Source organism: Mytilus galloprovincialis, chromosome 3 (genome assembly GCF_965363235.1).
Source record: "Mytilus galloprovincialis chromosome 3, xbMytGall1.hap1.1, whole genome shotgun sequence".
In the NCBI taxonomy this organism is placed as follows: Eukaryota; Metazoa; Mollusca; class Bivalvia; order Mytilida; family Mytilidae; genus Mytilus; species Mytilus galloprovincialis.
Window position 1 is genome coordinate 66,894,170 of NC_134840.1, and position 24,180 is coordinate 66,918,349.

At 30.8% G+C, this 24,180-nt stretch overlaps 1 protein-coding gene across 1 annotated transcript in view; it reads right to left on the reverse strand.

The window, feature by feature from the left end:
• Positions 1 to 279: 279 nt before the first annotated feature.
• Positions 280 to 24,180, reverse strand: part of LOC143068684 (glutamate receptor ionotropic, kainate 2-like) — a 107,646-nt gene continuing 83,745 nt past the window's right edge. Inside the window, exons 5-13 of the mRNA XM_076242924.1 lie at positions 20,121 to 20,306; positions 18,680 to 18,781; positions 12,688 to 12,876; positions 11,298 to 11,392; positions 9,746 to 9,836; positions 7,783 to 8,110; positions 5,871 to 6,088; positions 4,186 to 4,451; positions 280 to 2,836 (exon numbers count right to left, since the gene is read on the reverse strand). Coding sequence (XP_076099039.1) covers positions 2,536 to 2,836; positions 4,186 to 4,451; positions 5,871 to 6,088; positions 7,783 to 8,110; positions 9,746 to 9,836; positions 11,298 to 11,392; positions 12,688 to 12,876; positions 18,680 to 18,781; positions 20,121 to 20,306 — 1,776 coding nt within the window. The 3' untranslated portion in view covers positions 280 to 2,535. The remainder of the gene's footprint in view (positions 2,837 to 4,185; positions 4,452 to 5,870; positions 6,089 to 7,782; positions 8,111 to 9,745; positions 9,837 to 11,297; positions 11,393 to 12,687; positions 12,877 to 18,679; positions 18,782 to 20,120; positions 20,307 to 24,180) is intronic.

The following is a 24,180-nucleotide window of genomic DNA, read 5'->3' on the forward strand; positions in this document are numbered from 1 at the left end:
CCTTAGCTGTGTTTGACAAAACTTTTATGATTTTTTTTATCCTCTATGCTCTCCAACCCCGTACTGTATTTGGAATTCTCAGCATTTGTTGGTCCGAGCTGAGTGAGTCTTTTGTAGACAGATCGCGCGTCTGGCGTAAATATAAATTTCCAATCCTCGCATTTATGATGGGTTTATTAAAGAAGAGAACAGTTTGAGTAAACAGTATAAAAATTTATTCTTTCTTCATATTTAAAAACATGAAATAAAATATTCTAAATATCAACAGTAATACATGAAATTATATTCTACATCGCTGTATTCAAAAGTGAAAGAAATTCAAATTATAATTAATAGTTTCAGTAATATTTCATAAAAAATAATGTTTTTTAAACTCTCTCTCTCTCTCTCTCTCTCTCTCTCTCTCTCTCTCTCTCTCTCTCCAAACACACATGCCAATACATGCCAACACAAAACTTAACATCTGTTAAATAAAAGTGCAATAACATTTATTGTATAATTCTCGATTACTAATGAGGGGAGACAACAAAGAGTTGGACGCATATTTTCCCTTTAAACATGTTACATGTAAAAAAAAATTCTCGTTACACCAGTTATGCTATCATAGTTTTATACATAAATTAAAAAACAAAGAGTAATGTTATTATTTTTGTTACAGATTGATAGTACTGTGGATTCATTATTGTTCTTTACAAATAGATAAATACACTTTTTTCAAGACAAAGGGTTCCAAGGAAAGTATTGAATATATATATTAATAATAGTTTTTAAAAAATGATCTCGTATTATTCATCAGGTATTGATGCAACAAGAAAAAACTTTCGATTGTGTGTTTATGCATTTAACGTATATTTATATGTAATCAACGTCCTAGGATTTCAATTAAAAAATATAATGTTCAAACTTGTCACATTGCACTTCCGTTAAAAGATTTTATGACACATTAAAATCGAATACTGCAGTTTATAATAACAACTAAGCAATGCACATATGCTTCGTTGTGAAGAAATTGTCGTCTTTAACACTTAAACTAATTGGTTTACCTTGTTCTCAAACGACAAAAAACTGAAAACATGATTATTCTTTATTTTTTTCCCTACTGTTAGCTGAAGTATTGTCGACAGTAAAGATGAATCATGACTGGCTTCACAATTTGCGCAAATGAATGCATGAGGCATAGTGGTTATAACAACTGCTAGAATTGAGCAAGAAAAGAGAAAATATCTGAGACATTAATGTGAAAATGAAAAATCTAAAACGACTCTTGCATTTCACTTCTTATGTAGTATCTCCCTCTAATTGATATACTCTAGCGGAGATTGCGTAATAAACTTGTCGTCATGAAAAACACAACAAGAACCTTAAACTGTTGAAAAGCTGCCAAAAGTTTGAAATTTGTTCTTGCGTGGCTTTAGAAAGCATCACAATTAATTGCACAATGTATAGGCTAACATTATACAAAGTGTTGCAGACACAAGTTTGGGGTTATTAAAAAGTAAAAACACAAAGTGATGAGTTCTGATGATAATTCATAACGAAAATTACCTTATCAAATGGCAAAACCTAAAGCTCAAGCACATCAAACGAATGGATATCAAATGTCATATTCCTGACTTGGTGCAGGCATTTCCTTATGTAGAAAATGTTGGATTGAACCTGGTTTTATAGCTATCTAAACCTCTTACTTGTACGACGTCGCATCAATTAGCATCACCTATTTTGAAAGAATATATGCTTTTGACCGAACACATTGTGCCTTTGTATTCATAATTGCATACTACAGATAATAAGTTTTGATGCTTAAGAGTGAACAGTCATTAATTAAAAAAAAGGTAACAGGAGATGTTATTGCAAGACATAGCGACATCAATCTTTTTATCTATATAGTGTTCAAATGATGTTTTACTATTCTTTGATAGGTAAACATATTTGAGAAGCATTGTTTTAATAGAATGGGAGAACTATGGTTTTTAATTCCAGCGCCCAAAAAATGGCTTTTTTCCTACCTCATCCTTTGGGATTTTCTGGTCTAACTTTCTGTTTAGAAAATAATTTTCGTCGATGCAATCCTCGGAACTTAAACTTAATACAACAATTTGTTTCATTTATCACAATAACGCAAACAGTATAACAACATAATGATTAAAGTTCCTTGGTGTTCCTATGAATAAAAACATTTTTAGTAAAAACGCAAATGCTTTGATAGGATTTATTACAAAACATAAGTGCGCCTTATACTAATTGTTTGATTTGTGGTTACTTAAGAAATAACTAGACCTTTCGTTGATCTCTGCTTATTTTCTTTTGTTGTTTTTTAGAATCGACATGCATTGTCATTCGGATGTATGGCTTTTCCGTTCAGCACATTCCATATAGTAACAATTGTTTCTCCCCGCAATTATTATCATTGTAATACAAACCAGGTCACTGTGTTTTTCGATATATCTTGTCCAAAAGGACATTGCTATCTAATTAGTCAACATTCTTCTTCGTTATAAGCTTTGCTTCAGATATTGATAATTCATGCGGTTTTCGTCAGTAAGATATAAATTCGTCTAATTTTGGTATTGTGCTAACGTGTCTTATTGTTTGAGGTTTTTCTTTTGCCTTTCCGATCTTTTCTCTCCATTTACAGTATGTCTGCTTTAAAAACTCAATAAACAGGGTAAACGAAGCCACAAAAATACCTATCCCTATCATATAAAATGCACTTTGGACATCTATAAGTGTTATAGCTTTAGGCTCCTTAAGAAGAGACCCTTTACAAAATCCAGGTTTGGGCCAATGTCTTAACTTCCATATCTGAAGTAATCCACTCTCATGTATTGAAATAATCCTAGAAAAATAAGTACAATGTTTTAATGAAAAAAGACTTTATAAAAAAACAGCATTGCAATATAAAAAGAAAGCATTCGATTAAGATTATGTGTATTTGTTTATGTGCATTTGATTATGTGTATTTGTTTATGTGCATTTGATTATGTGTATTTGTTTATTTTCTTTGGTTACATCTTCTGACATCAGACTCGGACTTCTCTTGGACTGAATTTTAATGTGCGTATTGTTATGCGTTTACTTTTCTACATTGGCTAGAGGTATAGGGGGAGGGTTGAGATCTCACAAACATGTTTAACCCCGCCGCATTTTTGCGCCTGTCCCAAGTCAGGAGCCTCTGGCCTTTGTTAGTCTTGTATTATTTTAATTTTAGTTTCTTGTGTACAATTTGGAAATTAGTATGGCGTTCATTATCACTGAACTAGTATATATTTGTTTAGGGGCCAGCTGAAGGACGCCTCTGGGTGCGGGAATTTCTCGCTACATTGAAGACATGTTGGTGACCTTCTGCTGTTGTTTTTTTCTATGGTCGGGTTGTTGTCTCTTTGGCACATTCCCCATTTCCATTCTCAATTTTACATGTATTATAAACATACATGTATGTACAATTATATTGATTTCCTAGGTTGGAAATTTTCATTCAGTGTTTTTACCATGCTGAATTAATTTTACGTTACAAGTTTGTAATTGTTGCTATTTTTTGTAAGTATAATGATTGTTTTTATCCATTTCAGACGGTTGGTTTTTTTTTAATTCCGTTTTCGTTTTTCTGTACAATAATGAAACAGCCAATGGATGATATCAACGGCAGCTGTGTCATTGGATGACACATTCAAAGACAAGTTAACAAAAATGTTATGAAGAATTAAATCGAGTTGAGGAATTATGACTTATACAAGTAGATTTGTTCAAATTGTATTCTTTAATGATATGTTGTAATGTTAAATGGTTTAACAAAACAAATATATTCTATATATTTACACATTTTATATTTTAGGGTCTTTAAATAGAACCCTACACTAATTTGATGAGCTGTCAAAGCATATATACTGTATTAGCAAAGAAGTCACAAAATACCATCATTGAAAATGTACATACAGTCACGCAACTTTACGCCATTGTTTTCGGATGACATAAGAAATTAAAAAAAAAAAACAATCAATCGCATTCAATTAAATTTGCTGTTTAGATTGGCGCGTTTATTTTTGAAGTCGTAAACTTCATTTTTTTTAAGTAAATATTCCTGAAATAATTGCTAATATTTTACATTCTGCTTTAAACATACGTAACGTTTTATTACCTTTATCTCATAATTATTATGGAGATGAGTGCTTTATTTAAATTACTTACTCATCTGAAAACATCTTGGTGAATGGTGAATTATTTGGTAGTGCTATTGCGTACTGTAATTGAAGGATTTCAGCTAATGTCATCGCCAAGTCACAATTATTAACCATGATCATATCAAAGTAAGTTTTGTCTCCAATGTACGCATAGTCTCCTTCAATAACCTTTTCTATTTGTACATCTCCTAAAACACTCAGAACTCTATTGTCAGTTCTATTATATCCAACCATTCCGTTCCAAAGCGTCTGATACTCGGGAAGCGTCGATGTCTTTAAGGAAATGAAAATCATGAAATAATATCAGGGTCAACTATTTTAACTGTTTCAATATTCTAATATCCAATCTCTACTATTCAACATTGTCTGAAGATCATTTTAATACATATTGTATTTTCTTCATTTTTATCGGAATAATTTCAGAGGAAATCATAACTGGGAAAATGTTAATAAGATAGAAGACACAACATGATTACAGTTTTTTGTCATATTTCGATTGCTTATTACTACATTATTTCGATTGAGGATGTTTATGATCCAACATTTTTTAGCACTTTCAAAATATATAAAGCTCTTTATTTATTGTTTTGAATTCTATTTTCTTTTTAGTGTAACAACTACTAGAATTAAGGATTGCATGTATGTTCTGAAAAGTATTGACATTTTAAATTCTAATCCTTTTTGTTTCGTTTTCTAGTTAGAACTTTGCAGTTTAATTCTTTTTTTCGTTTTAAATCATGAAGTGCTTCATGAAAAGATTCATTGAACGAACTAAAACGTGTCAACATACTTTACTCAAATGTATGCATTTTGTAAAAATAATTGCATCCATTCAATACTGATCTAATATCATAATTTCAACGACGATGTTTATGTAAACAATAAACTTTCTTATCGCGTATCTGAAATACTATGTGAATTAATAAAGAGTAACGAATCGTAACAGTTTTAATTTCACAGACACGGTCATAGGCATATCAATTGATTTTGGTAATATTTGCTTCGGAAAATCGACAAAATGAAGAAACACTACTAGAAAGGGTTAATCGATCCATTAAATCAATAAATCAAGTACAAAATTGACTGAGTCACACTAACAGTTATTCTTTTCCAACAAATGCACACCGATATGAAAATGAATGGACTTTTCATGTTATGTTTGGTCATAAAGATCTTAAATTGTCTCATTACTTATAAATCATTGGCTTTCAAGCGTTCATGATGAAGGTAAATACAGAGAGGCTCTTCAGATGCATGAAATTGATATGACTTGTTGTTTTTATCTTTGTACTGCTTCATTATGTTTATGATTTTCCCTCTGGAGCTTGTAATTCATTGATTGTCGTTGGTAGTTGATAGTTATACCACATCTCTATATTTGTAAGTTTGAAGGAATTTCACGAAATTTAACGTTTGATGAATGCCAATTGCAAAATTGATTAGAATATTACCAATATTAAATATACTAATCGATGGCCGGTTAAATTATCATTTGTCATGTGTCTCATTTTCTGATATATACTTTCTTCTTGCGAGTCTTTGTCCTGTTTGTACATTATTTGAAAACGATTTAGTTGAAAGTTAATATACTGCGTGTATGTGTTATGATTATTGTGTTAACAGTTTTGTTTACCGTATACTTTTATTAACATTTTGATATAAAATGAAATTAACACAAAGCTTTGATTTTACCTTGAAAATATGTTCGAAAACAGATCCTCCTTGGGTTCCCCATTCATATTTATCCTGTGCCACAAGCCCTGACAGGTCTGTGAAAGGTAGTTTGTCTTTTGTCACTGTCAAGAAGGCAATTAGGTTACCACTGTAGGTAGCCATCATAATTATACAGAATATCCACCAAAAGCTTAAAAGTGTACGACCGGATGACGAATCTGCCATATGTTCTCCACCTATCAATATAAAAAAGTAGACTAAGTTTATAATCAACCGAAGGTTAAGGTAATGCTAGTCTGCTAATTGTTTTTTTCAACTCTTTTTATTGACTTATTGATTGATTGATGGTTACTTTATCTTTTTATGAACTCAATAAGGATATTTTGAACAGAAAAATGCCCTGGAAATGAAGTCAGCATTTGGTGGAACTTTTAAAAATATTAGCGGTACACATGAATTCGACAGAGCTGCACAGATGTTCATAACACGTAAAATCATAAAGAAACGACAAATACAAATATTTGACAAAAACTGATTAAATCTCATGAATTCTAAGAAGAATGAGATCAATTGCGTCGACAAAAGTAAGTGTTCTAACTCCAATATGCACAATATTCATATGTTTTAACAACTTATATTTTTCGTGAGAATAATTCACACTACCGAAGTTAATGTATATATATATTTATACTGCACTCGTTCTATTTGAGCAGTCAAAATGCGTTGACTGTATATTTCTATGTCATATACAGTCACTGACCCGATATCACTTTTCCTCATGAATATTTAAATAGAAATTGCCGAAATAATATTGAATTATCATACGACCTCTTCAACCTGTTCTTGTTTCAAATGCATTCAACGATGCGTGGAAATCTCAACCTTGTTTCTTTTGCAATTATTGGTAAAACATATTTAATTTGTTAATATTTTTTGTTTGCAACCTATAAATCATTATGTTTTATGCTTATGGTTGATATTTTAGTCCATACTCAAACGATTTCGTTCACCGTCTATTGTTGGTTTTTTAACAGGTAAATGTAAATTTTATTGTGTTGTATATTTCTCCGCGAGCATGATGTGGGGCCTTTTTAAAGGGTATTTCCCCCAATATTTAATCAAATAAATAACCTTAACGCATTAAACAACTATTGAAAATGTTGTTTTTTTTAGATTGCAGTATAAAGACAATAATAGTGCATTGACTTGACATATCAACGATATAAGGATTCGGCCCGAAACGGGGAAATAGCTCGACACAGCCTCGCATTTCTCCGTTTCTAAGCCTCATCCTTATATCGTTGATATGTCAAGTCAATGCACTATTATTGTCTATATATATATATAATAATATTTTTAAATTTGCAAACTACATTTCACATCAAATAATAACAGTTCGTTAAAATATTGTCACTAGCGCTTTCATGCCTTCTGGCAATCTTCAGGCGACGTTTTAACAATGTCCTTGACGACACTCAATAATATATATATTATGATAGGCCAATCAATGCATGAAAGATGATGCTGTTTGATATTCTGTACCTCGAGAATATGAAAAATATCACAAAAATTGCCGTTTTATTTTTTAAACATTTGCCATCGTCATTTCCTAATCCTAATGTAAAAATACGAAAATAACTCATTTTCTTGTTTGCTGTGTGAAGCACAATAAATATCGGTATTTGAATAGGTTCTGTTTACTCTACTACAACACATAAGGTTATCTGCCGTTGTTGGTTCTTGGTTGAAAAGTTGTTTGAGAAATATTTTGACTTTCATACTAACTTCTGTCTCTGTTGTTTTTTACTTATACATTCTGATTTTATTGTTGCATAAAATTATATATTTTTTCTAATTATAGTTTCATCTAGTCTTTCGAAAACTAATTTTATTGCAATATCTGTTAAAAACGAAACACACGAAAAGTTACCTTGTGTCAACAGAGCACCATACATATACCAAAACGAGTCCGAAAAATGATGCAATCCTCGAACTTTGCTTCTATCCTCTACTTTTCTGTAGTATGGATTGTACTTTTCGAAGAAAAACAGAAAGAACGAACAAATTGGCAAGGAAACGAATATACATAACAAGACAGTAGTACTGAATGGATCTATCAGTGTTCTCCATTTGGTTAAGTTCGGGTCAGGTTTTTTCATTAAAATAGCAGACGATTCATAAAAATATGGATATGTGAAATCTATAACTCGTTCCCTGTCCGTCTGTATGGACAAGGGTGCAGCAACCAGATCTACATCCTGGAATTATAGCAAATATAATAATAAGAAACTCACAAGTTAACAGTATGTGTATTAGCATTTTCATTTAATATTTATCCTTAAAAATAAATGATTCGTGATATTTTTTTTAATTCATAATAATGTGAAGTTTTGCAAGTGTTTGGCTAAGTTTCATTTATTTCCATTACATTTATGTTGAATATAAATTACTTTAAAAGTACCACAAGCTATTACTCCCCATTATTAGACGTCGGTAAAGATCAGTCAAATCTGTGTCCTTATTAAAATACGAAGACTTGTAGTGATAAAATTGGTTGAGTTTTGCAAGATCCTCACACTGTCCAAGATCAACTTAGTTCAATTTAAGTTACATTATTGAGCTGATAATTAGTGTCTTTGATCTTTTTGGGGTGTTTTTTTTTTTGTCATTTTTATGGTTTTATGGGTTTGTGTTATTCCTATCAGTTTGTTTATTTACTGTATACAGAAATTAATCGATGTGTTGAAGACCCATCGTTGTCTGATTTCTGCTCTATGTCGGGTTTGTTTTCTCTTTGAAACACTCCCCTTTTCTATTTTATAATTTGACAATAATATCTTGTGTGTTATCAACAATTATGAGTACTCATAAGAGTTTTAAATGAGTAATACAAAATGGTTTAATTATTAAAAAGAAAATGGTTACGCTTCGTAAACAGCGACGTCCAAACTCTGCGTCATTTTTATGGTTTTATGGGTTTGCGTTATTCCTATCAGTTTGTTTATTGACTGTATACAGAATTTAATCGATGTGTTGAAGACCCTTTGATGTCTGATTTCTGCTCTAAGTCGGGTTTGTTTTCTCTTTGAAACACTCCCCTTTTCTATTTTATAATTTGACAATAATATCTTGTGTGTTATCAACAATTATGACTACTCATAAGAGTTTTCAATGAGTAATACAAAATGGTTTAATTATTTAAAAGAAACTGGTTACGTTTCGTAAGCAGCGACGTCCAAACTCTGTTTTTATGGGAATTTAAGCAAGTAGGGAATTGTTTTACCGTGCAAATATTTGGGGATTTTCTGATTTTTTAATCAGATTAGCCTCAAAACTGTTTTGATTCAAACGCCAAGGATAATTTTGGTCGATCAAATTAAAAGCCTCTCATCATTTTTGACATTTCTCATCCAACTGCTCAATGTTACATGTGGTGGATATTTTGTTCCCAAGTGTATCACAAGCCCATTAGTTAGTGCTTTTATATTGATATGAAATATCATGATTGTTAAATTCAAATTCTGCAAATTCACTGCTTTGAGCAGAGTTGAATTATTCTAAACACTTGCGTTGCATCGCCCCGAAGAATATATTGCTTTGTCGTATTTGGCCCAATTTTTCGGATTTTTATTGTATGATCTTAAGTTTTGCGTTTGATTTGGCCACTGTTCAAGTAATACGCTTGGTATATTTGATGAGATTCAACTATTTTTGTCCTTCCATTTACTCGTTTTTTGTGGTGCCATAGCCATTTAAAATCTACCTCTTTGGCGTCTTAAAACTTAGGTCATAAATCATTTGTTGACTTATATTACAAAAACTCGTCTTGTGTGTGCTGAAACGTTTTCATACATCGTAGAGAATAAAACTAAATAGGACTGAGCAGTACTTACCCGATGTTGAAGTTGTCCTACTAAGCCTGTCCATGATTTATTCTTTCCCTCTATACCCCACTGACCATCAGGTGGGGATGTCATTTCATACCTGAAACAGCATTTAACAATATAAACTGCAAAAACTTTTGTATCTATTGTATTGACAGATCACCTTTATAAACATATGTGTCAAATATGAAATCATAAACTATAAATGATTCTGTTCATCAAAATTTCTCAATACACCAACAAACTCTATTTTCCAAGAATAAAGCCGTAGGAAAAACACTCATATGATTGACATCGATACAGTAAAATTCCCAAATTGAAAATAATATCTATCTATTGGAATGCATTGTTACTCACATATTGTTGTCAATATAATATAAATGTATGCGACTTTCATACAAATGCGAGGTTAAGGTAGCTAAAAATAAACACGCTTTATCCACCATTTTCAACATAAGAAATGTCCTGTACCAATTCAGAAATATGTCAGTTGTTTCCCATTCGTTTGATGTGTTTGAAATTTTGATTTTTCAATTTGATAAGGGAAACTACTTTCTGTTATGATATTTTCTTTGGAGTTCTGTATGTTTGTTATTTGACTCTTTAAACTGTCAAGGAATGATTGTAATATTTTTTCTGTCTATGAAGAAATAACATAAAAAAAATATGGTGCACACTGAATAACGCGCGTAGCGGGTTATTTAAAGTGTTCACCACATTTTTTATGTTATTTCAAATAGGCAGAAAAATAGTACAGTCATTTCTAATAATTTAATTCTAAAATCCATTGTAAATCGGAGTAAATCATGAAAAAAAACGTTGATGACGTCACGGTCACATGACAAAATAATGTCTATGGGCTGATAAACAAAACGACGTCAGCCAATCAGAAGACGCGTTACATCCAAAAATAAATGATTATAGTACAACCTTTGTAGCAGATTATTTGGGGTCTTGTGTGAACGTTTGTTTAGTTCTGTTTCAGACCATCGTCCATTATTTAGAAAATTGATAAGTCAATACGAGGTAAAAGAGTTGGCGACCAAATACAATATATCGCAAAATACTAGTATAAAATAAAGGCAACAGTAGTATACCGCTGTTCAAACTCATAAATCCATGGACAAAAAACAAAATCGGGGTAACAAACTAAAACTGAGGAAAACGCATTAAATATAAGAGGAGAACAACGACACAACACTACAATGTAACACACACATAAACGGACCAAGCATCAGAAAAAATCCCACGAGAATAACAAATATATGAATTTGGGATAGACAAGTATATGTCATCATGCACACAAAAAAAAACGACCTACTCAATCTACTTCGTAAGTTACAACATGTCTAAAGAAGCTGCGAGCAACTGCAAAAAGATAACAGTTGGAATTGCATACATGCAAAATTCTAAGAAAAAAGCTTAAGATAGCAAAAAATAAAATTATGATATCTCCGACATGAACAGTACAAGAAAGTCTTTCAATTTTTGAAAAAAATTCCAGATCCAACGATTATTTTTCATTTATTCTTAGAGCTACCATTAAAAAATAAAAACATACGTAAAGTTGAGTCCATGTGCCAGCTCCTGTAAAAGGTCTATGGTGAATCCAGTATAATTGTGTGTTTCATTATCTAGGACGACAAATGGATTCCACTAAAAAAAGTACATTTCATAGATGTTTCAATATAAATGACGAGTCAGAACGAATGAACATACGAGTGTTAACTCATATTCAATTCATTTAAAGTTTTATCATGACAAGCGATAACTTAGTATTATAGATAGATAGCTTTAGGAAACCAATAAGAATTATAAAGGTCCGTTTGATATGTACAAAAAACTGTAATTTACCAATACATGCATTGTCCATGTTCACACACATACGAATGAGTAAACTGGTCCGTAATTTTTATTCCTTGAATTGCCGTTAAATTGAAGCTGCTCTCTATTAAACTTTGGAGATGCTTATAAGAAAATAAAGAAGTATTAAAAAACTTAAATGCTTTAAAAAAAACTATTTAAAGGAACACTTGGATCTAGAAAAATACATTTCATTTAAAAACATCTCTGTAGAGGAATATAACACATACTGAAGTCCATGGGCACTTTTTATAGAGTAATAAATAAATGTGGAATTTTGATTTAGACACCACAAGTAGATATTGCACGAACGACTTAGATTCAATATTCAACCATTATATATGCAATTGTTGTTTATTCTTTAATGATTCCTTTGTGCCATTCTGTATACCCTTGTTCATACATGTTGTGCAAGTCTTTTGGTTACAATAAAGAAAATTCATTATGAAAAAAGAAAATAGATAACTTTATTGCATAGCAATATAATATTTCCCACAGAAAGTAACCAAAAGTTAAAAAGCGTGCAATAAATTCCAATATTGCACTAATGCAATAAATCTTCAAAATTCACGAAGTCATCAACTCCAAAATCTTAGTTTAACTCCGTTTTTACTTTTAAATATTATATTGCTATACAATAAAACATATATTGCACTTGCAAGCTCGTGCAATATAAAGTTCTACTCGGGACAATATTCCCCAATATTCATGCAATAACCCTATATTATATATTTTCTCTATTTGAACACAACTTAATTCGTTTAGTATCTAATTAAGGTGGTACCTAACACCTGAACTAAAATTAATTTGGCTTGTTTAATTTTCTTAAAATTTTGACAAAGTATTTTACTTTGACCCTTTGACAAAAATATCAAAACAATCAAAAAAATTGAACCAACCGTTTAATCAGAAAAATTACACTGGTTACAAAGCAGTTTGACAAACACTCATTTTGATCATTGAGAAGCTTAGTATTCCCTTTAGAACATAACGTCATTAAAACGTTCTGCTGATTTTACAGAGTTATCTCCCTGTAGTGTTAGGTACCACCTTAAAGTATACATAAATAAATCATACAATTTACTTACTGGCAGAGAACTCACAATGAATTTACGTCTATTAAAGCCGAATTTTGCGTTCGGATAAATATTTTTTGACACACTTAGACTTCCCGTTAGCTGTGTATATCCAACCGTACTGAATCCTCGTTTCCTTGTATGCCATAATAGTGTTTGTATTGGTAGCCATGCACAATATTTGAATTCATCAGAATCAATCTAGAAAAGAAATCGGTAATAAAATAATTTGAAAGTAAATGTATGTTTTCTTTTTTTAATTCGTAGCAAAATAGTAAGCTTAAGGATGTACTTAGGTAAGGTTAGGTGAAAATTAATAAATCAAGAAGTTAAAATTGATACTATAAGTTGGTAGAGCATGAATTAAGGATGCAAATAAGCTAAAAATATTGGTAGGTCATGGCCCTCCTTTTCGAGATATTTGAGATTTAAATTATGGCGGGAAAAGGCTGACTCGGACTTTTACCTTATATTTGCATTGGCATTATTGGGTCTCAAAACAAAAGACAAAAAATTAAGAATCTTCTAAAATTTTGGTAAATGACCTTTCATGAGCTATTAAGTCCTATATGAAAAAATAAATTGGTGTTATGGGGCAAAATATTTGACAGTGTAGTGTATGGAAAAACACCAAGGTGTCCGAACATTTGACACAAATTCCAAAACCTCACCTAAGTACATCCTTAAGGCTGAAATGAATCTCCGTATTTCAGATACTGTTTGCCTCATTAGTATGATAGCAACTGCAAAATGTTATATATTTCAACAATCTTCCCATTTAGTGTAGCTATGTGATATACAAGTCATTTTAGTTTTACAACATTGCCCTTAAACAAGAATTATTATGCTTCAGTGCTTTTTACCCGCCTACCAACAATTTTTCACGATGTAAAAACTGATACATTGTGATTTCTGTAACAGAAATCGAAACCATCGCTATAGGAAAGTGAAATCAGCGTCCTAATTTTACCTATATAAGTAGTTGACCAATGCGGTTTTCAATACGTTAATAGAATACAATTTTGTTATCTAGATAAATATAACCAATGCTCGACTTTTTAATGAGAAAGATGACGTTCAATCTATGGTATATATTTTAATAAATCAACAAATGAAATTACAAATGACTAATACTTTGTAAGTTCGTTATTCTTTAAAATACGTCTGGATTTAAAGCATGCTGGCTTCGAGCATCTGGGAAGATATCTATATTGTCGAAAGGCGAATTCGAATCTAATGCGTTATCATCAATGTCATATATCGTATTCTCTTAAGATATTTGTACATCATATCGAAACTAAACTTTTATGAGAATGCTATGTGATTGTTTCAAATCGGTTCAAACGGCATATTATAAAGGTTCTTGCTTTATTTTGGTGAACGCATCTCCGTGCAATCCGCAAAACTTTTTGTAGGAAACGACATGTGCCAAATTGTTTCATTTGAAATCATTATAAAATCCAAAATTGTATGGCATTCAAAAATATAGCCTTATCACCTAATTTATAACCAAATGTATTGGCATAACTTTAGTTTTAAGTTTTGAATTAATTGATTTTCTGTTTTTTGTAATGTTATATCCAATTAAAATGTATCCTACAAAGACTTTGACCACCACACTTACTGTTCTCAAAGGGAGACAACTAAATTTTTTCCGAAGTCTGAAATAGTTAAATTTGTGCTGCGCGGAAGAAATTCATATCGTTAAAGCCATATTAAATCGGTTATATCAACTAAAACATTTTCATTGAATTTAAAGACATTTTTTTGTTTTTCATTTTATGAATAGTTTTTGTCACAACGCTACCAGTCTTTCCGTATCAAAAGAAGCAGATGAACCAACAACTTCTTTACAAGAATGAAAATCCGTAATTTGTCTGTCACTGGTAACAACAAATTCTAAAATATAATTATTTCCCTTTTTCTGCCAAGCAATAACTGTGAATTATTATATGTTTAAGAAAAACATGTTCATTGCAAAATGGAACATTCCTTAAATGATAATTGATATAACTATTAAAGAAGTAACAGAAACAACTGGTCCGAGAACACAATTATTTCGTCGTGCATTTCTTTTAGAACATAAATGAAAATAAAAAAATCCCACCTGCGCTTTCTCAAAGAAATTTTTACAGTGTGTTGTACTACTTTTGGGACAAATTATATCAAAATTATAGAAAACTTCATCGTCTCTAACTCAAAATATGGACAATTCTATGTTTAGGGCGTCTTGAAATCTTTTGACAGCTTCCGAAGTGCTAATTTTTAACCTTTTTCAGCTGGACCAAATCACTACTTTCCTTTAAAATTCTGGACCCAAATTTTTTTAAAGTGTAATTTCACCCCCCTACTTGCAATTTGAGGCATTAAACATGGAGAAATAAATTTGGAAGGGGTATAAAAATTAATGGCAAGTAACCCACTGTCAACACTAGGGACTATATTTGTGAACAACGAAAATCAAGGGACGACAATTGTGGTCTCGGACCTAATAGGATAGAAAGAGTTGAATAATCTTAATAAAACTTGGTATGACCAAAGCTTAATAAATTATAACACTGCTTACAAAGTTTCATAACAATAGGATATATATTATAGACAGTATGTTAAATTCTATACTCTACTTTGCGTGTTAAATTTTGACGTTAAAATTGAAAAATTTCAACTATCAACATTTGGGGCTTTAAAAATTAAAATGTTGAAAAAAAAATCTTTTTAAATGCCTTAATATATCAATTATCATGTACTCAAAGCAAAAGAGTACTCATTTGATTTATCAGACTTAGTATAATTATTCAAAAGTCAAATTTATATGAGCCTGTGCCTAAAAATTCAGATTTTTCAATGAAGGGGGGGGGGGCCTTACATGAAGATGTGATATTTTCCAGCAACTTTAAATTTGTGAAGCTTTTTGGTTATAAATAATCCTTACATATGTATTAAATGTACTTTAAATGGAAAGAAAAGTTACAAATAACATATCATATTAGTTTAAAAGGGTCTTAGGCCAAGTAAGACTGGAAATAATTTAGGGTCTATTTAGGCCGTGCCACATATTTACATTAAAAAATGGATATTGAGGCTATAAGAAATAAAAATGTGTGTCTTTTTTATCATTTCTATACTCATGTGACATGATACAACAAATCTGAGCACAAAAAGACTCTTGCATTTAACTTTTCTTACAGACAGTATGGTCTGATACAAAGATTTTTTGCCTTTTTAGGGAAAAACTTGCATGCAATTTATTCTCAACAGGCTTATATTTAAACCACTTGCTATCTTACAGAAGAACAGAAAGATATTATGTGAAATGGAACAGGTACAATAGACATTGTAAAGTGCTTTTGATACAAATTTAGTGAGGTCTTTATTGTGGACTTCAAATTTTATGTACCAAGCTCCCCACTTTTGACTTCATCCAAACAGGGCGTTAGACAAGGGTCATTTATACAACACATTTTGCACATATTGTCTGAGACAATCTTCTTTTCTGTAGATTCAGAGTTCATAAATAAGTAAAAGAACTAGATAAAAGCATAGAAACACAAATATTGACACATGAAAACCTGTCAGATAGAAAATCAGGATGCCATTTATGCATCAATATTGAAAAATCTATAAAATGCCTATTTTGACCATAAAATGCCAAAATTTGTCATTTTTGCAGAAATTCTATAAAATAAAAGTATAAATCCTTTAGTTGCATGCTATTTTACAAATTGACACCATCAAATCATTTAGGGAAGTTGCCAAAGTACAGATTCTATATTTACAGATTTCACCTCTTAGGTCCGAGAACACAATTATTTCGTAGTGCATTTCTTTTAGAACATAAATGAAAATAAAAAAAATCCCACCTGCGCTTTCTCAAAGAAATTTTTACCGTGTGTTGTACTACTTTTGGGACAAATTATATCAAAATTATAGAAAACTTCATCGTCTCTAACTCAAAATATGGACAATTCTATGTTTAGGGCGTCTTGAAATCTTTTGACAGCTTCCGAAGTGCTAATTTTTAACCTTTTTCAGCTGGACCAAATCACTACTTTCCTTTAAAATTCTGGACCCAAATTTTTTTACAGTGTAATTTCACCCCCCTACTTGCAATTTGAGGCATTAAACATGGAGAAATAAATTTGGAAGGGGTATAAAAATTAATGGCAAGTAACCCACTGTCAACACTAGGGACTATATTTGTGAACAACGAAAATCAAGGGACGACAATTGTGGTCTCGGACCAACTACAGAAATTATTATTAAAATATCAAAAAAGACAGAATAGTTTGCAATAACCGTTATTAATTAAATTAAAAAACGGAAGTCAAAGCTTTAGTAAATTAAAGTTTTTTTATGATTTTATTATAGTTGATTGTCAAGGATGAAAACTATATAGATTTAAGAGAAATGAGAACTGGGAAGTTTTATAAATCTTCTAGGTCATTGTTTTATTTCTTTTGTTCTCATCTTGAGAAAAAAAAATATTGTGCATCTCCTGAGAATACCAAAGTTGAAATGGTTACTATTATAGCAGCATTAACAATGAATTTGACCAAACAATAGAATATGACTTTTTTGTATCAAGCATTCAATACAACGAAGTGAAGAATTTATATTTCGCTTATACCATTCAGTTGAGGTTCAATTCGTCAAAATAAGATTTACATATTACTACTCTAGAATTGAATTGCAAGTGAATATTTCAACTCATTGAATCCGAATTCATTCAACATTTTGATTTGATCTTTTAAGGAGATTGATGCGCATGTGTTCATCAAGTGTCTCGTTCATCAAAGAGAAAAGAATGTCAGCATTGACAATTGATTCAAGGGAGTTACCAGGTATACACAATTCTATAACCTAACAAAAATCTTTCATATACAAGTGAAACTATGCTTTTCATATATTTTTCAACCAGTTATAAGATATCAAACAGACTTATATAACGCGATTGTTCGTACACGCTTTCCATTATTGTTTATTTTAATATCAGGTTATATAACCTTTGCCAATTCTGGCCTAATTACACAAATTGATATTAACTATTGCATTGGTTTTTGTGTATTCAGACTTTTTACAATTAGGATATTTTAAATAAAATAATGTAGAATTTGAGCCAAATCGGTGACCATTTACTTGACAGATTACGCCCCTTTAAATAACATATATCTAGAAGATTGAAATAACACCAAAAAAAACTTTCTGTAAAAAAGATAGAGTCAACAAGTAAATACATTCTATATAATGCTCCAATCTACAAAAGAAACTTAAACAGACAACCAGTACACATCTAGGCTAAAATTTTGAAGTCTGTACTCACATTTGTTTGTTGTATCTGTGTTTAAAATATTAGACCAAAAAATCATACGGGAAAATTTAATAATATTCTAAAACAATTGTATTCAAATTCTTATTTTTAACACTCTTTTCTAATAGTCAAAATTCGAAAATTCAAAGTATCTAGAAACTTTATTTCGTAGGTTAGTAAGACAATATCAGCTTGCCAATCTTTGGTTTAATATCTGACTTTCTGTTCTGATAGAACCATTTTAAATAAACTAATTGACTTGAACATTTGAAAAAACAACCGAAATTAATACTTTATAGTAAGTGTAAGAAATGTATATGTACCACTTGTGCGTCAACTGAAATGTTTGTGCCGCTAGTTAATAACACTATAATAAAATAAAAATGTGAACACAGGGTCCAGTGAATTTTAAAAATCCTATTTAACAGGAGTTTGTTAACTGTGATGCCAATTTTAAACATTTGTGTATAAATGTATTGTTAATTATGTTAATTAATTGACGTTGAAGTCTTTACAAGTATGTAGATTTAAATAAACAGCTATTTTAGATCTATTATAGGAAGCTATTACAAAAAAATGAGTGATAAAAAAATCAATGATGTCGGTAACCTTTATAGACATGATGAGTTTTGCTACATTTAATTGTATAAGATTTCCAATGAAAATATCTTGTTTTCAAATTTCTGAAATTCTTACATCATACAGTCCTTCTATGGCAGCTTCTGTTAATGTCCTTGTATTGGAGTCGTTCAACTCGCTCATATGCATGAAAACATTCTTCACAGCATCTTCTAATTTCTACAAATAAATTCATAGCAACCGTATAACTGTTTTTGCAAGAAACTGGGTTAATGTTTTCATGTTTTACAAGAATTCCTCAGGAAATCGATCGGTATACTACTGTTGCCTTTATTTATCTTTACAAAAAAGGCCGTGCTTTGTTTTATTAATTTGACGATATAAAGATCATAGGTAATACCTTAATTTGACGATATAAAGATCATAGGTAATACCTTCCATAGAAACAACTTATCTATAACGATCACTTTAATATTTAGTTTTAAACATATCTGTAGTATTATAGTGTTTTCCTTTGTTTCGTCCCACATTCTGATTGTATAGAGGATCTTTGCCAGCCATTGCGCGATTGAGAATGAAAATAGGGAATATCTCAAAGAGACAACAATCCGACTTAAGAGCGGTTAACAGCCGAAGCTACCAATTGGTCTTCAACGCAGCGTCAAACTCTCGAATTTAGGTAGGCCTCAGCTGGCCCCTAAATAAAATGTTGTACTTGTTTGTTGAAAATGGACGCCATACTACATTTCAAAACATATAAAAGAACAACAAATAAAATAAACAAATATAAAACTCATGAAAACCAGAGATTCCTGACTTCGGACAGGCGTAAAAAGGCGACGGGGTTAAACATGCTTTATGAGATATCACTCCACCCCTTTTTCCTCTAGCCAATTTATGATGAAGAAACACACAGCAATACGCACAGTAAATCTCAGTTTAAAAGAAGTACAAAAGAAACTAAATACCTCTTTATCATATTGATAGTCATATGATGAAAACATAATCTTTCAATCAATTTTAATTGAAGTCCAGAGTTGGCATGTCAGTTACTGCTAGAAGTCCTTTGTTTATTTTTGTACCAATGTTGTTTTGTTTAGATGATTTTATCAACTATTCTGACATCGGACTCGGACTTCTTTTAAACTGAATTTTACTGTGCGTATGGCTGTGTGTTTATTTTTTCCTACATTGGTTAGATGTATAGGAGGAGGGTTGAGATCTAAAAAATTTGTTTAACCCGTCGCATCTTTGTGCATGTTCCACGCCAGAAGCATCTGGCCTTTGTTAGTTTAGTATGATTTTTAATTTTTTGCTTTTTTTATATCATGTATATATTTCGAAGTTTAGTATGTCATTCATTATCACTGAACTAGTACTTATTTTTGTTGATGAGCCAGGTGAATCACACATCAGGGTGCGGGATTTTCTCGCTGTATTGAAGACCCATTGGTGATCTTCGACTTTTTTCTGTTCTAGGGTCGGGATGTTGTCTCTTTGGCACATTCATTATTTCCATTCTCAATTTATATTATATTACAAGTGTATGTTCACATACCAATTCATTTTGTTGATATTCATTTAGAAGCGAAGTCGGGTATTGTATCACTGCTACATTGTCTAATTCTGTACTGCTGTTGGTTTCTAAAACTGAGATATCACCGTCATGAAAAATGCCCAGCAACCATCTGGAGTTGTGTAGAAGAGAAGATCGAACCATATGTTTTCGTCCATAATCAAATGGCTGCAATATGATAGATATTGTAATATTTGAGTCCGTACAAACATTATGAACGTCACAATACATAGTAAATAGATCTGATGAAAAGATGTGGTATGAGTGCCAATGAGACACCTCTTCATCCAAGTCACAATTTATAAAAGTATTATAGGTCAAGGTACGGTCTTTAACAGGAGCCTTGGCTCACACCGAACAGCAATCTATAAAGGACCCAAAAAAAATGACTAGTGTAGAACCATTCGAACGGGAAAAACAACGGTGTTATCTATATAAAAAACGAGAAACGAGAAACAATTGTTGACCACATAAACAAACGACAACTATTAATATCAGATTTCTGACTTAGGACTGGTGCAAACAATCTGTACATTTAAGCTTGAATCGAACAACGATGTCAATACAACACGATACGCCTGTTCATACTTAAGTAGCAGGGGATAATGTTTGAGACCCAACGCACATATTGAATAGAATATTATATGTTAACATTTCATAAGGCAAAATTTAGGAATATACATAGGAAAAATTTAGGAATAAGAAGGCGAAATGGAAAATAACAGTTTTTTTTTTAAATACATTAACTCTCAAATGACACAATTCAAAATTGTAAAGAAGTGAACCGAACACTAATACATACTTGAGTTTTAACATTTGCAAAATTACTGAAAGATCAAGTTCTTGTTATTTTGAAACGACATAATTAAATAGATGTATACAGACCCTACCACCATCTTTTGCAATTAAATGTGTAAGATAAGAATAAATCACATAAAACTTGATTAATTTCATGAAGTTGAGCATGTGATCATTTGGCTTATTTTGTTTGGTGAAAAACTAGAAATTCTTGTCAACTGAGTGGAGTCGAACGCACCTCGATAAGAGCGCGAATCAAACGGTTAGCAGAAGACACATTCATGTCTTATGACAATGTTTCTTCACAATTTGTAAAATTGTTAATATATCGGGCAAACAGAAATATTTTTGGTAAAAACCATTATTATCTAAAAAAAAAAAATACTGATTTTTAGACATAAGACCAATGAAGGAGGCTCGCGGCAACAAAAATTTCATCAAAAAATTTAACATTTGTTTTTTTATAACAAATTTTATTTATTACACTATTAGTTATTACGCTATGATATGATACAAAAATTAACCAAAAAAAATAGATTCGGTCTGGCCCCAGATGACTTTTAAAATGTTTATATTATTGCAAAAACTCCAAATTGCCTCCCTTTGATGAAAAAATGCTATTTTTGGCGTTTAAATTGAAACATCTTTTTTTGCTCGTCGGTGACCTATATTTTTTCATTATTGTTTTCAAATAAGCCATATATTAACTAAATAATTTTAAAATTTAAGCGATTTCTGTAATTAAGTTCTTTTTTTATTTCGATATTACTCTTTTTCTCCTATTAGTTCAACAGAAAAAAGTACCTTTGCAAAAATGTATGCTTCTTTCGAAGGCATATTGTGAGCGTTAATGGTCGGTGACTCCTCTTTTTTATTTTATTTTTCTATACGTTTATAAGATAAAGTTCATTTATAGAAAAACATTACAGAAATCTTATATTAAATGAAAAAATTGATTTAGACCCGGCCCGCGAGCCCCCATAATGATTTGTAATAACTTACAAAATTAATCTATTTTTGATTATAGATGATTTTATCTGTTTTTAAACATTTTGCCTAACAATAAAGTTCAATATAATATAAATAATTGAGACATCAAGTTAAACATGTCATGTATAATAGTGCCAAAGAACTACATAAAACTTTATGATTGCACTTAAACCTTTTATAAAACAACATGAAATTTCGCCTTGGCTTAATACGATTCATCCTGCTTTGTATCTTTCTCCTTGCAAAACGCATTAGGAGATTAATTGCAAAGTTAATTGTCGTAATGTCATAGTCTTTGGGGAAAATAAGTGTACATTCATTTCAAAAAAGAATAAATAATTTACTAACTGTATTGAAAATATTCATTTAAACAAGTCAAACATCAGACTATATGATATAGATATTAAACGAGCTTACTTTGTGCATTCTAATTCATTTTATGTTGACGTATGTTATTAAACTTTTTTTAATGTAATGGTTAATGAATTATTAATATTACATCTTTCGTCAACGAGTAGTATATATTCGTCATTATGACTCTTCAAAGCCCCGTAAACCCACGGGAAACAACAGTATAGAAATATGGCTTTATCAAACAAGCTTTCTTGGAGATATTAAGATAATATATAATTTTTTTTACTGGGAGCACATTTGATCAGCTTACTCTTAAAAAATTAAAATTAACTGTACAGATGCGGATTTAAAAAACAAATTGATTTTAGTGATGTTCAAGGCAAAATCCAACGATCGGAAATACTTCGTAAAAAGCTGTACCGCAACCTGATATTAACTGAATCGCACAATTCAAAAAAGGTTCAGGAATCTTATATTTATAGGGACATATCTACCGTCCTTTAAGTTTGATGTGTCCGACACGTTTTTTTTTTAATTTATCCTCATTAGGAACCCAAAACGCCGAATATTTCAAACCAAAGCTTTATAAGAACCAGACCATTGAAGAGCTTTTTGACCAAAAAATACATTAAATAATAAGCAAACCAATTTAAGGTAAATCTTGTCTGACGAAGTTGAAATCTCAGTTTCTAAATAATTTATAAACGTGAATTTAAAATAGGTTTGTAATAAAACTTCTTCATAAAAAAGGTCAACTCAAACGAAGTTACAACATGATATACATGTTACCAAAAATACAATAAATTTACAAACATTGAATATACAGTGTAACAGACTCAACAACCAATAACACTTGACAAAGATTAAAATGATTTTGCAACACTATTTGTTTCCGTTATAGATATAGTTCAGGTGCAGTAGATGCGTTGAAATGTTTGTTGGTTGATGTGTTTTTAATTCGTCACTGATTATTTTAATAATAAAGCCAGAAGTAATATGAATAGCAAAGCTTTGTATCACTCACTAATTCAGTTTTCATGTCACACTGTTGTACTGTGTAAGGTAAATGTTGAATAACGAAAATAAAATATATAAGATTTACAGAGCAACACGTTTTTATTTGTTTGCTTTAAGTTTGATAATTAATTTATAATCCAAATGGCACATTTTTTGCCAAATTGACTGTTATTTACTTAATCTATAGGTGTTTAACAAAAATAAAAAAAGCCGAAATGGAATCATTAACTTTTCAATATTCTTTAAATATTTGAGGAAAACGATCTATCAAAAAAATGTTTTAACTCGAATCTTTCACGTGTTTCAAAGGAATTTTAAAAGACACTCATTTGTAATTCATTTTTGCATGTTGATAGTTATAGAATAACTAATAGAAAAGTTCATATAGAGAAAAATATTCAACGAGTGACCTAACAACACTTTAATTCACGAATGTGCGTAGAGCATGAGTTAATTATCAGTGTTGTTCGGTCACGAGTTGAATATTTTTCGATATTTGAATTTTTTAATTAGTTATTCTTTTTCTTACATTGGCAAAGGCTTTTTTTAAAGAAATTAATGTAAAACATGTAAGAAACTATATCTTTTTTCTAAGCATTTACAATTGTTTTGATCCACCGTTATCGACGTCTTGACAACGCCTATTTGTCGTATGACGTCAGAGAGTTAAATAACAAAGTTTATTTCACATGTGTTTTTGTTTCACTGGGAAATCAATGTAATGTATTGCAACCAATGTAATAATAAAATTTAACTTTGAACATTGTAGATTATATTTTACTCTTTAATACATTTACATCAATTTTACTTTACCGTGTATCATGTTTTCGATATATACTTTGAATCAAGACGTTAATGCTCCTTTTATTTATGTATAGCACTT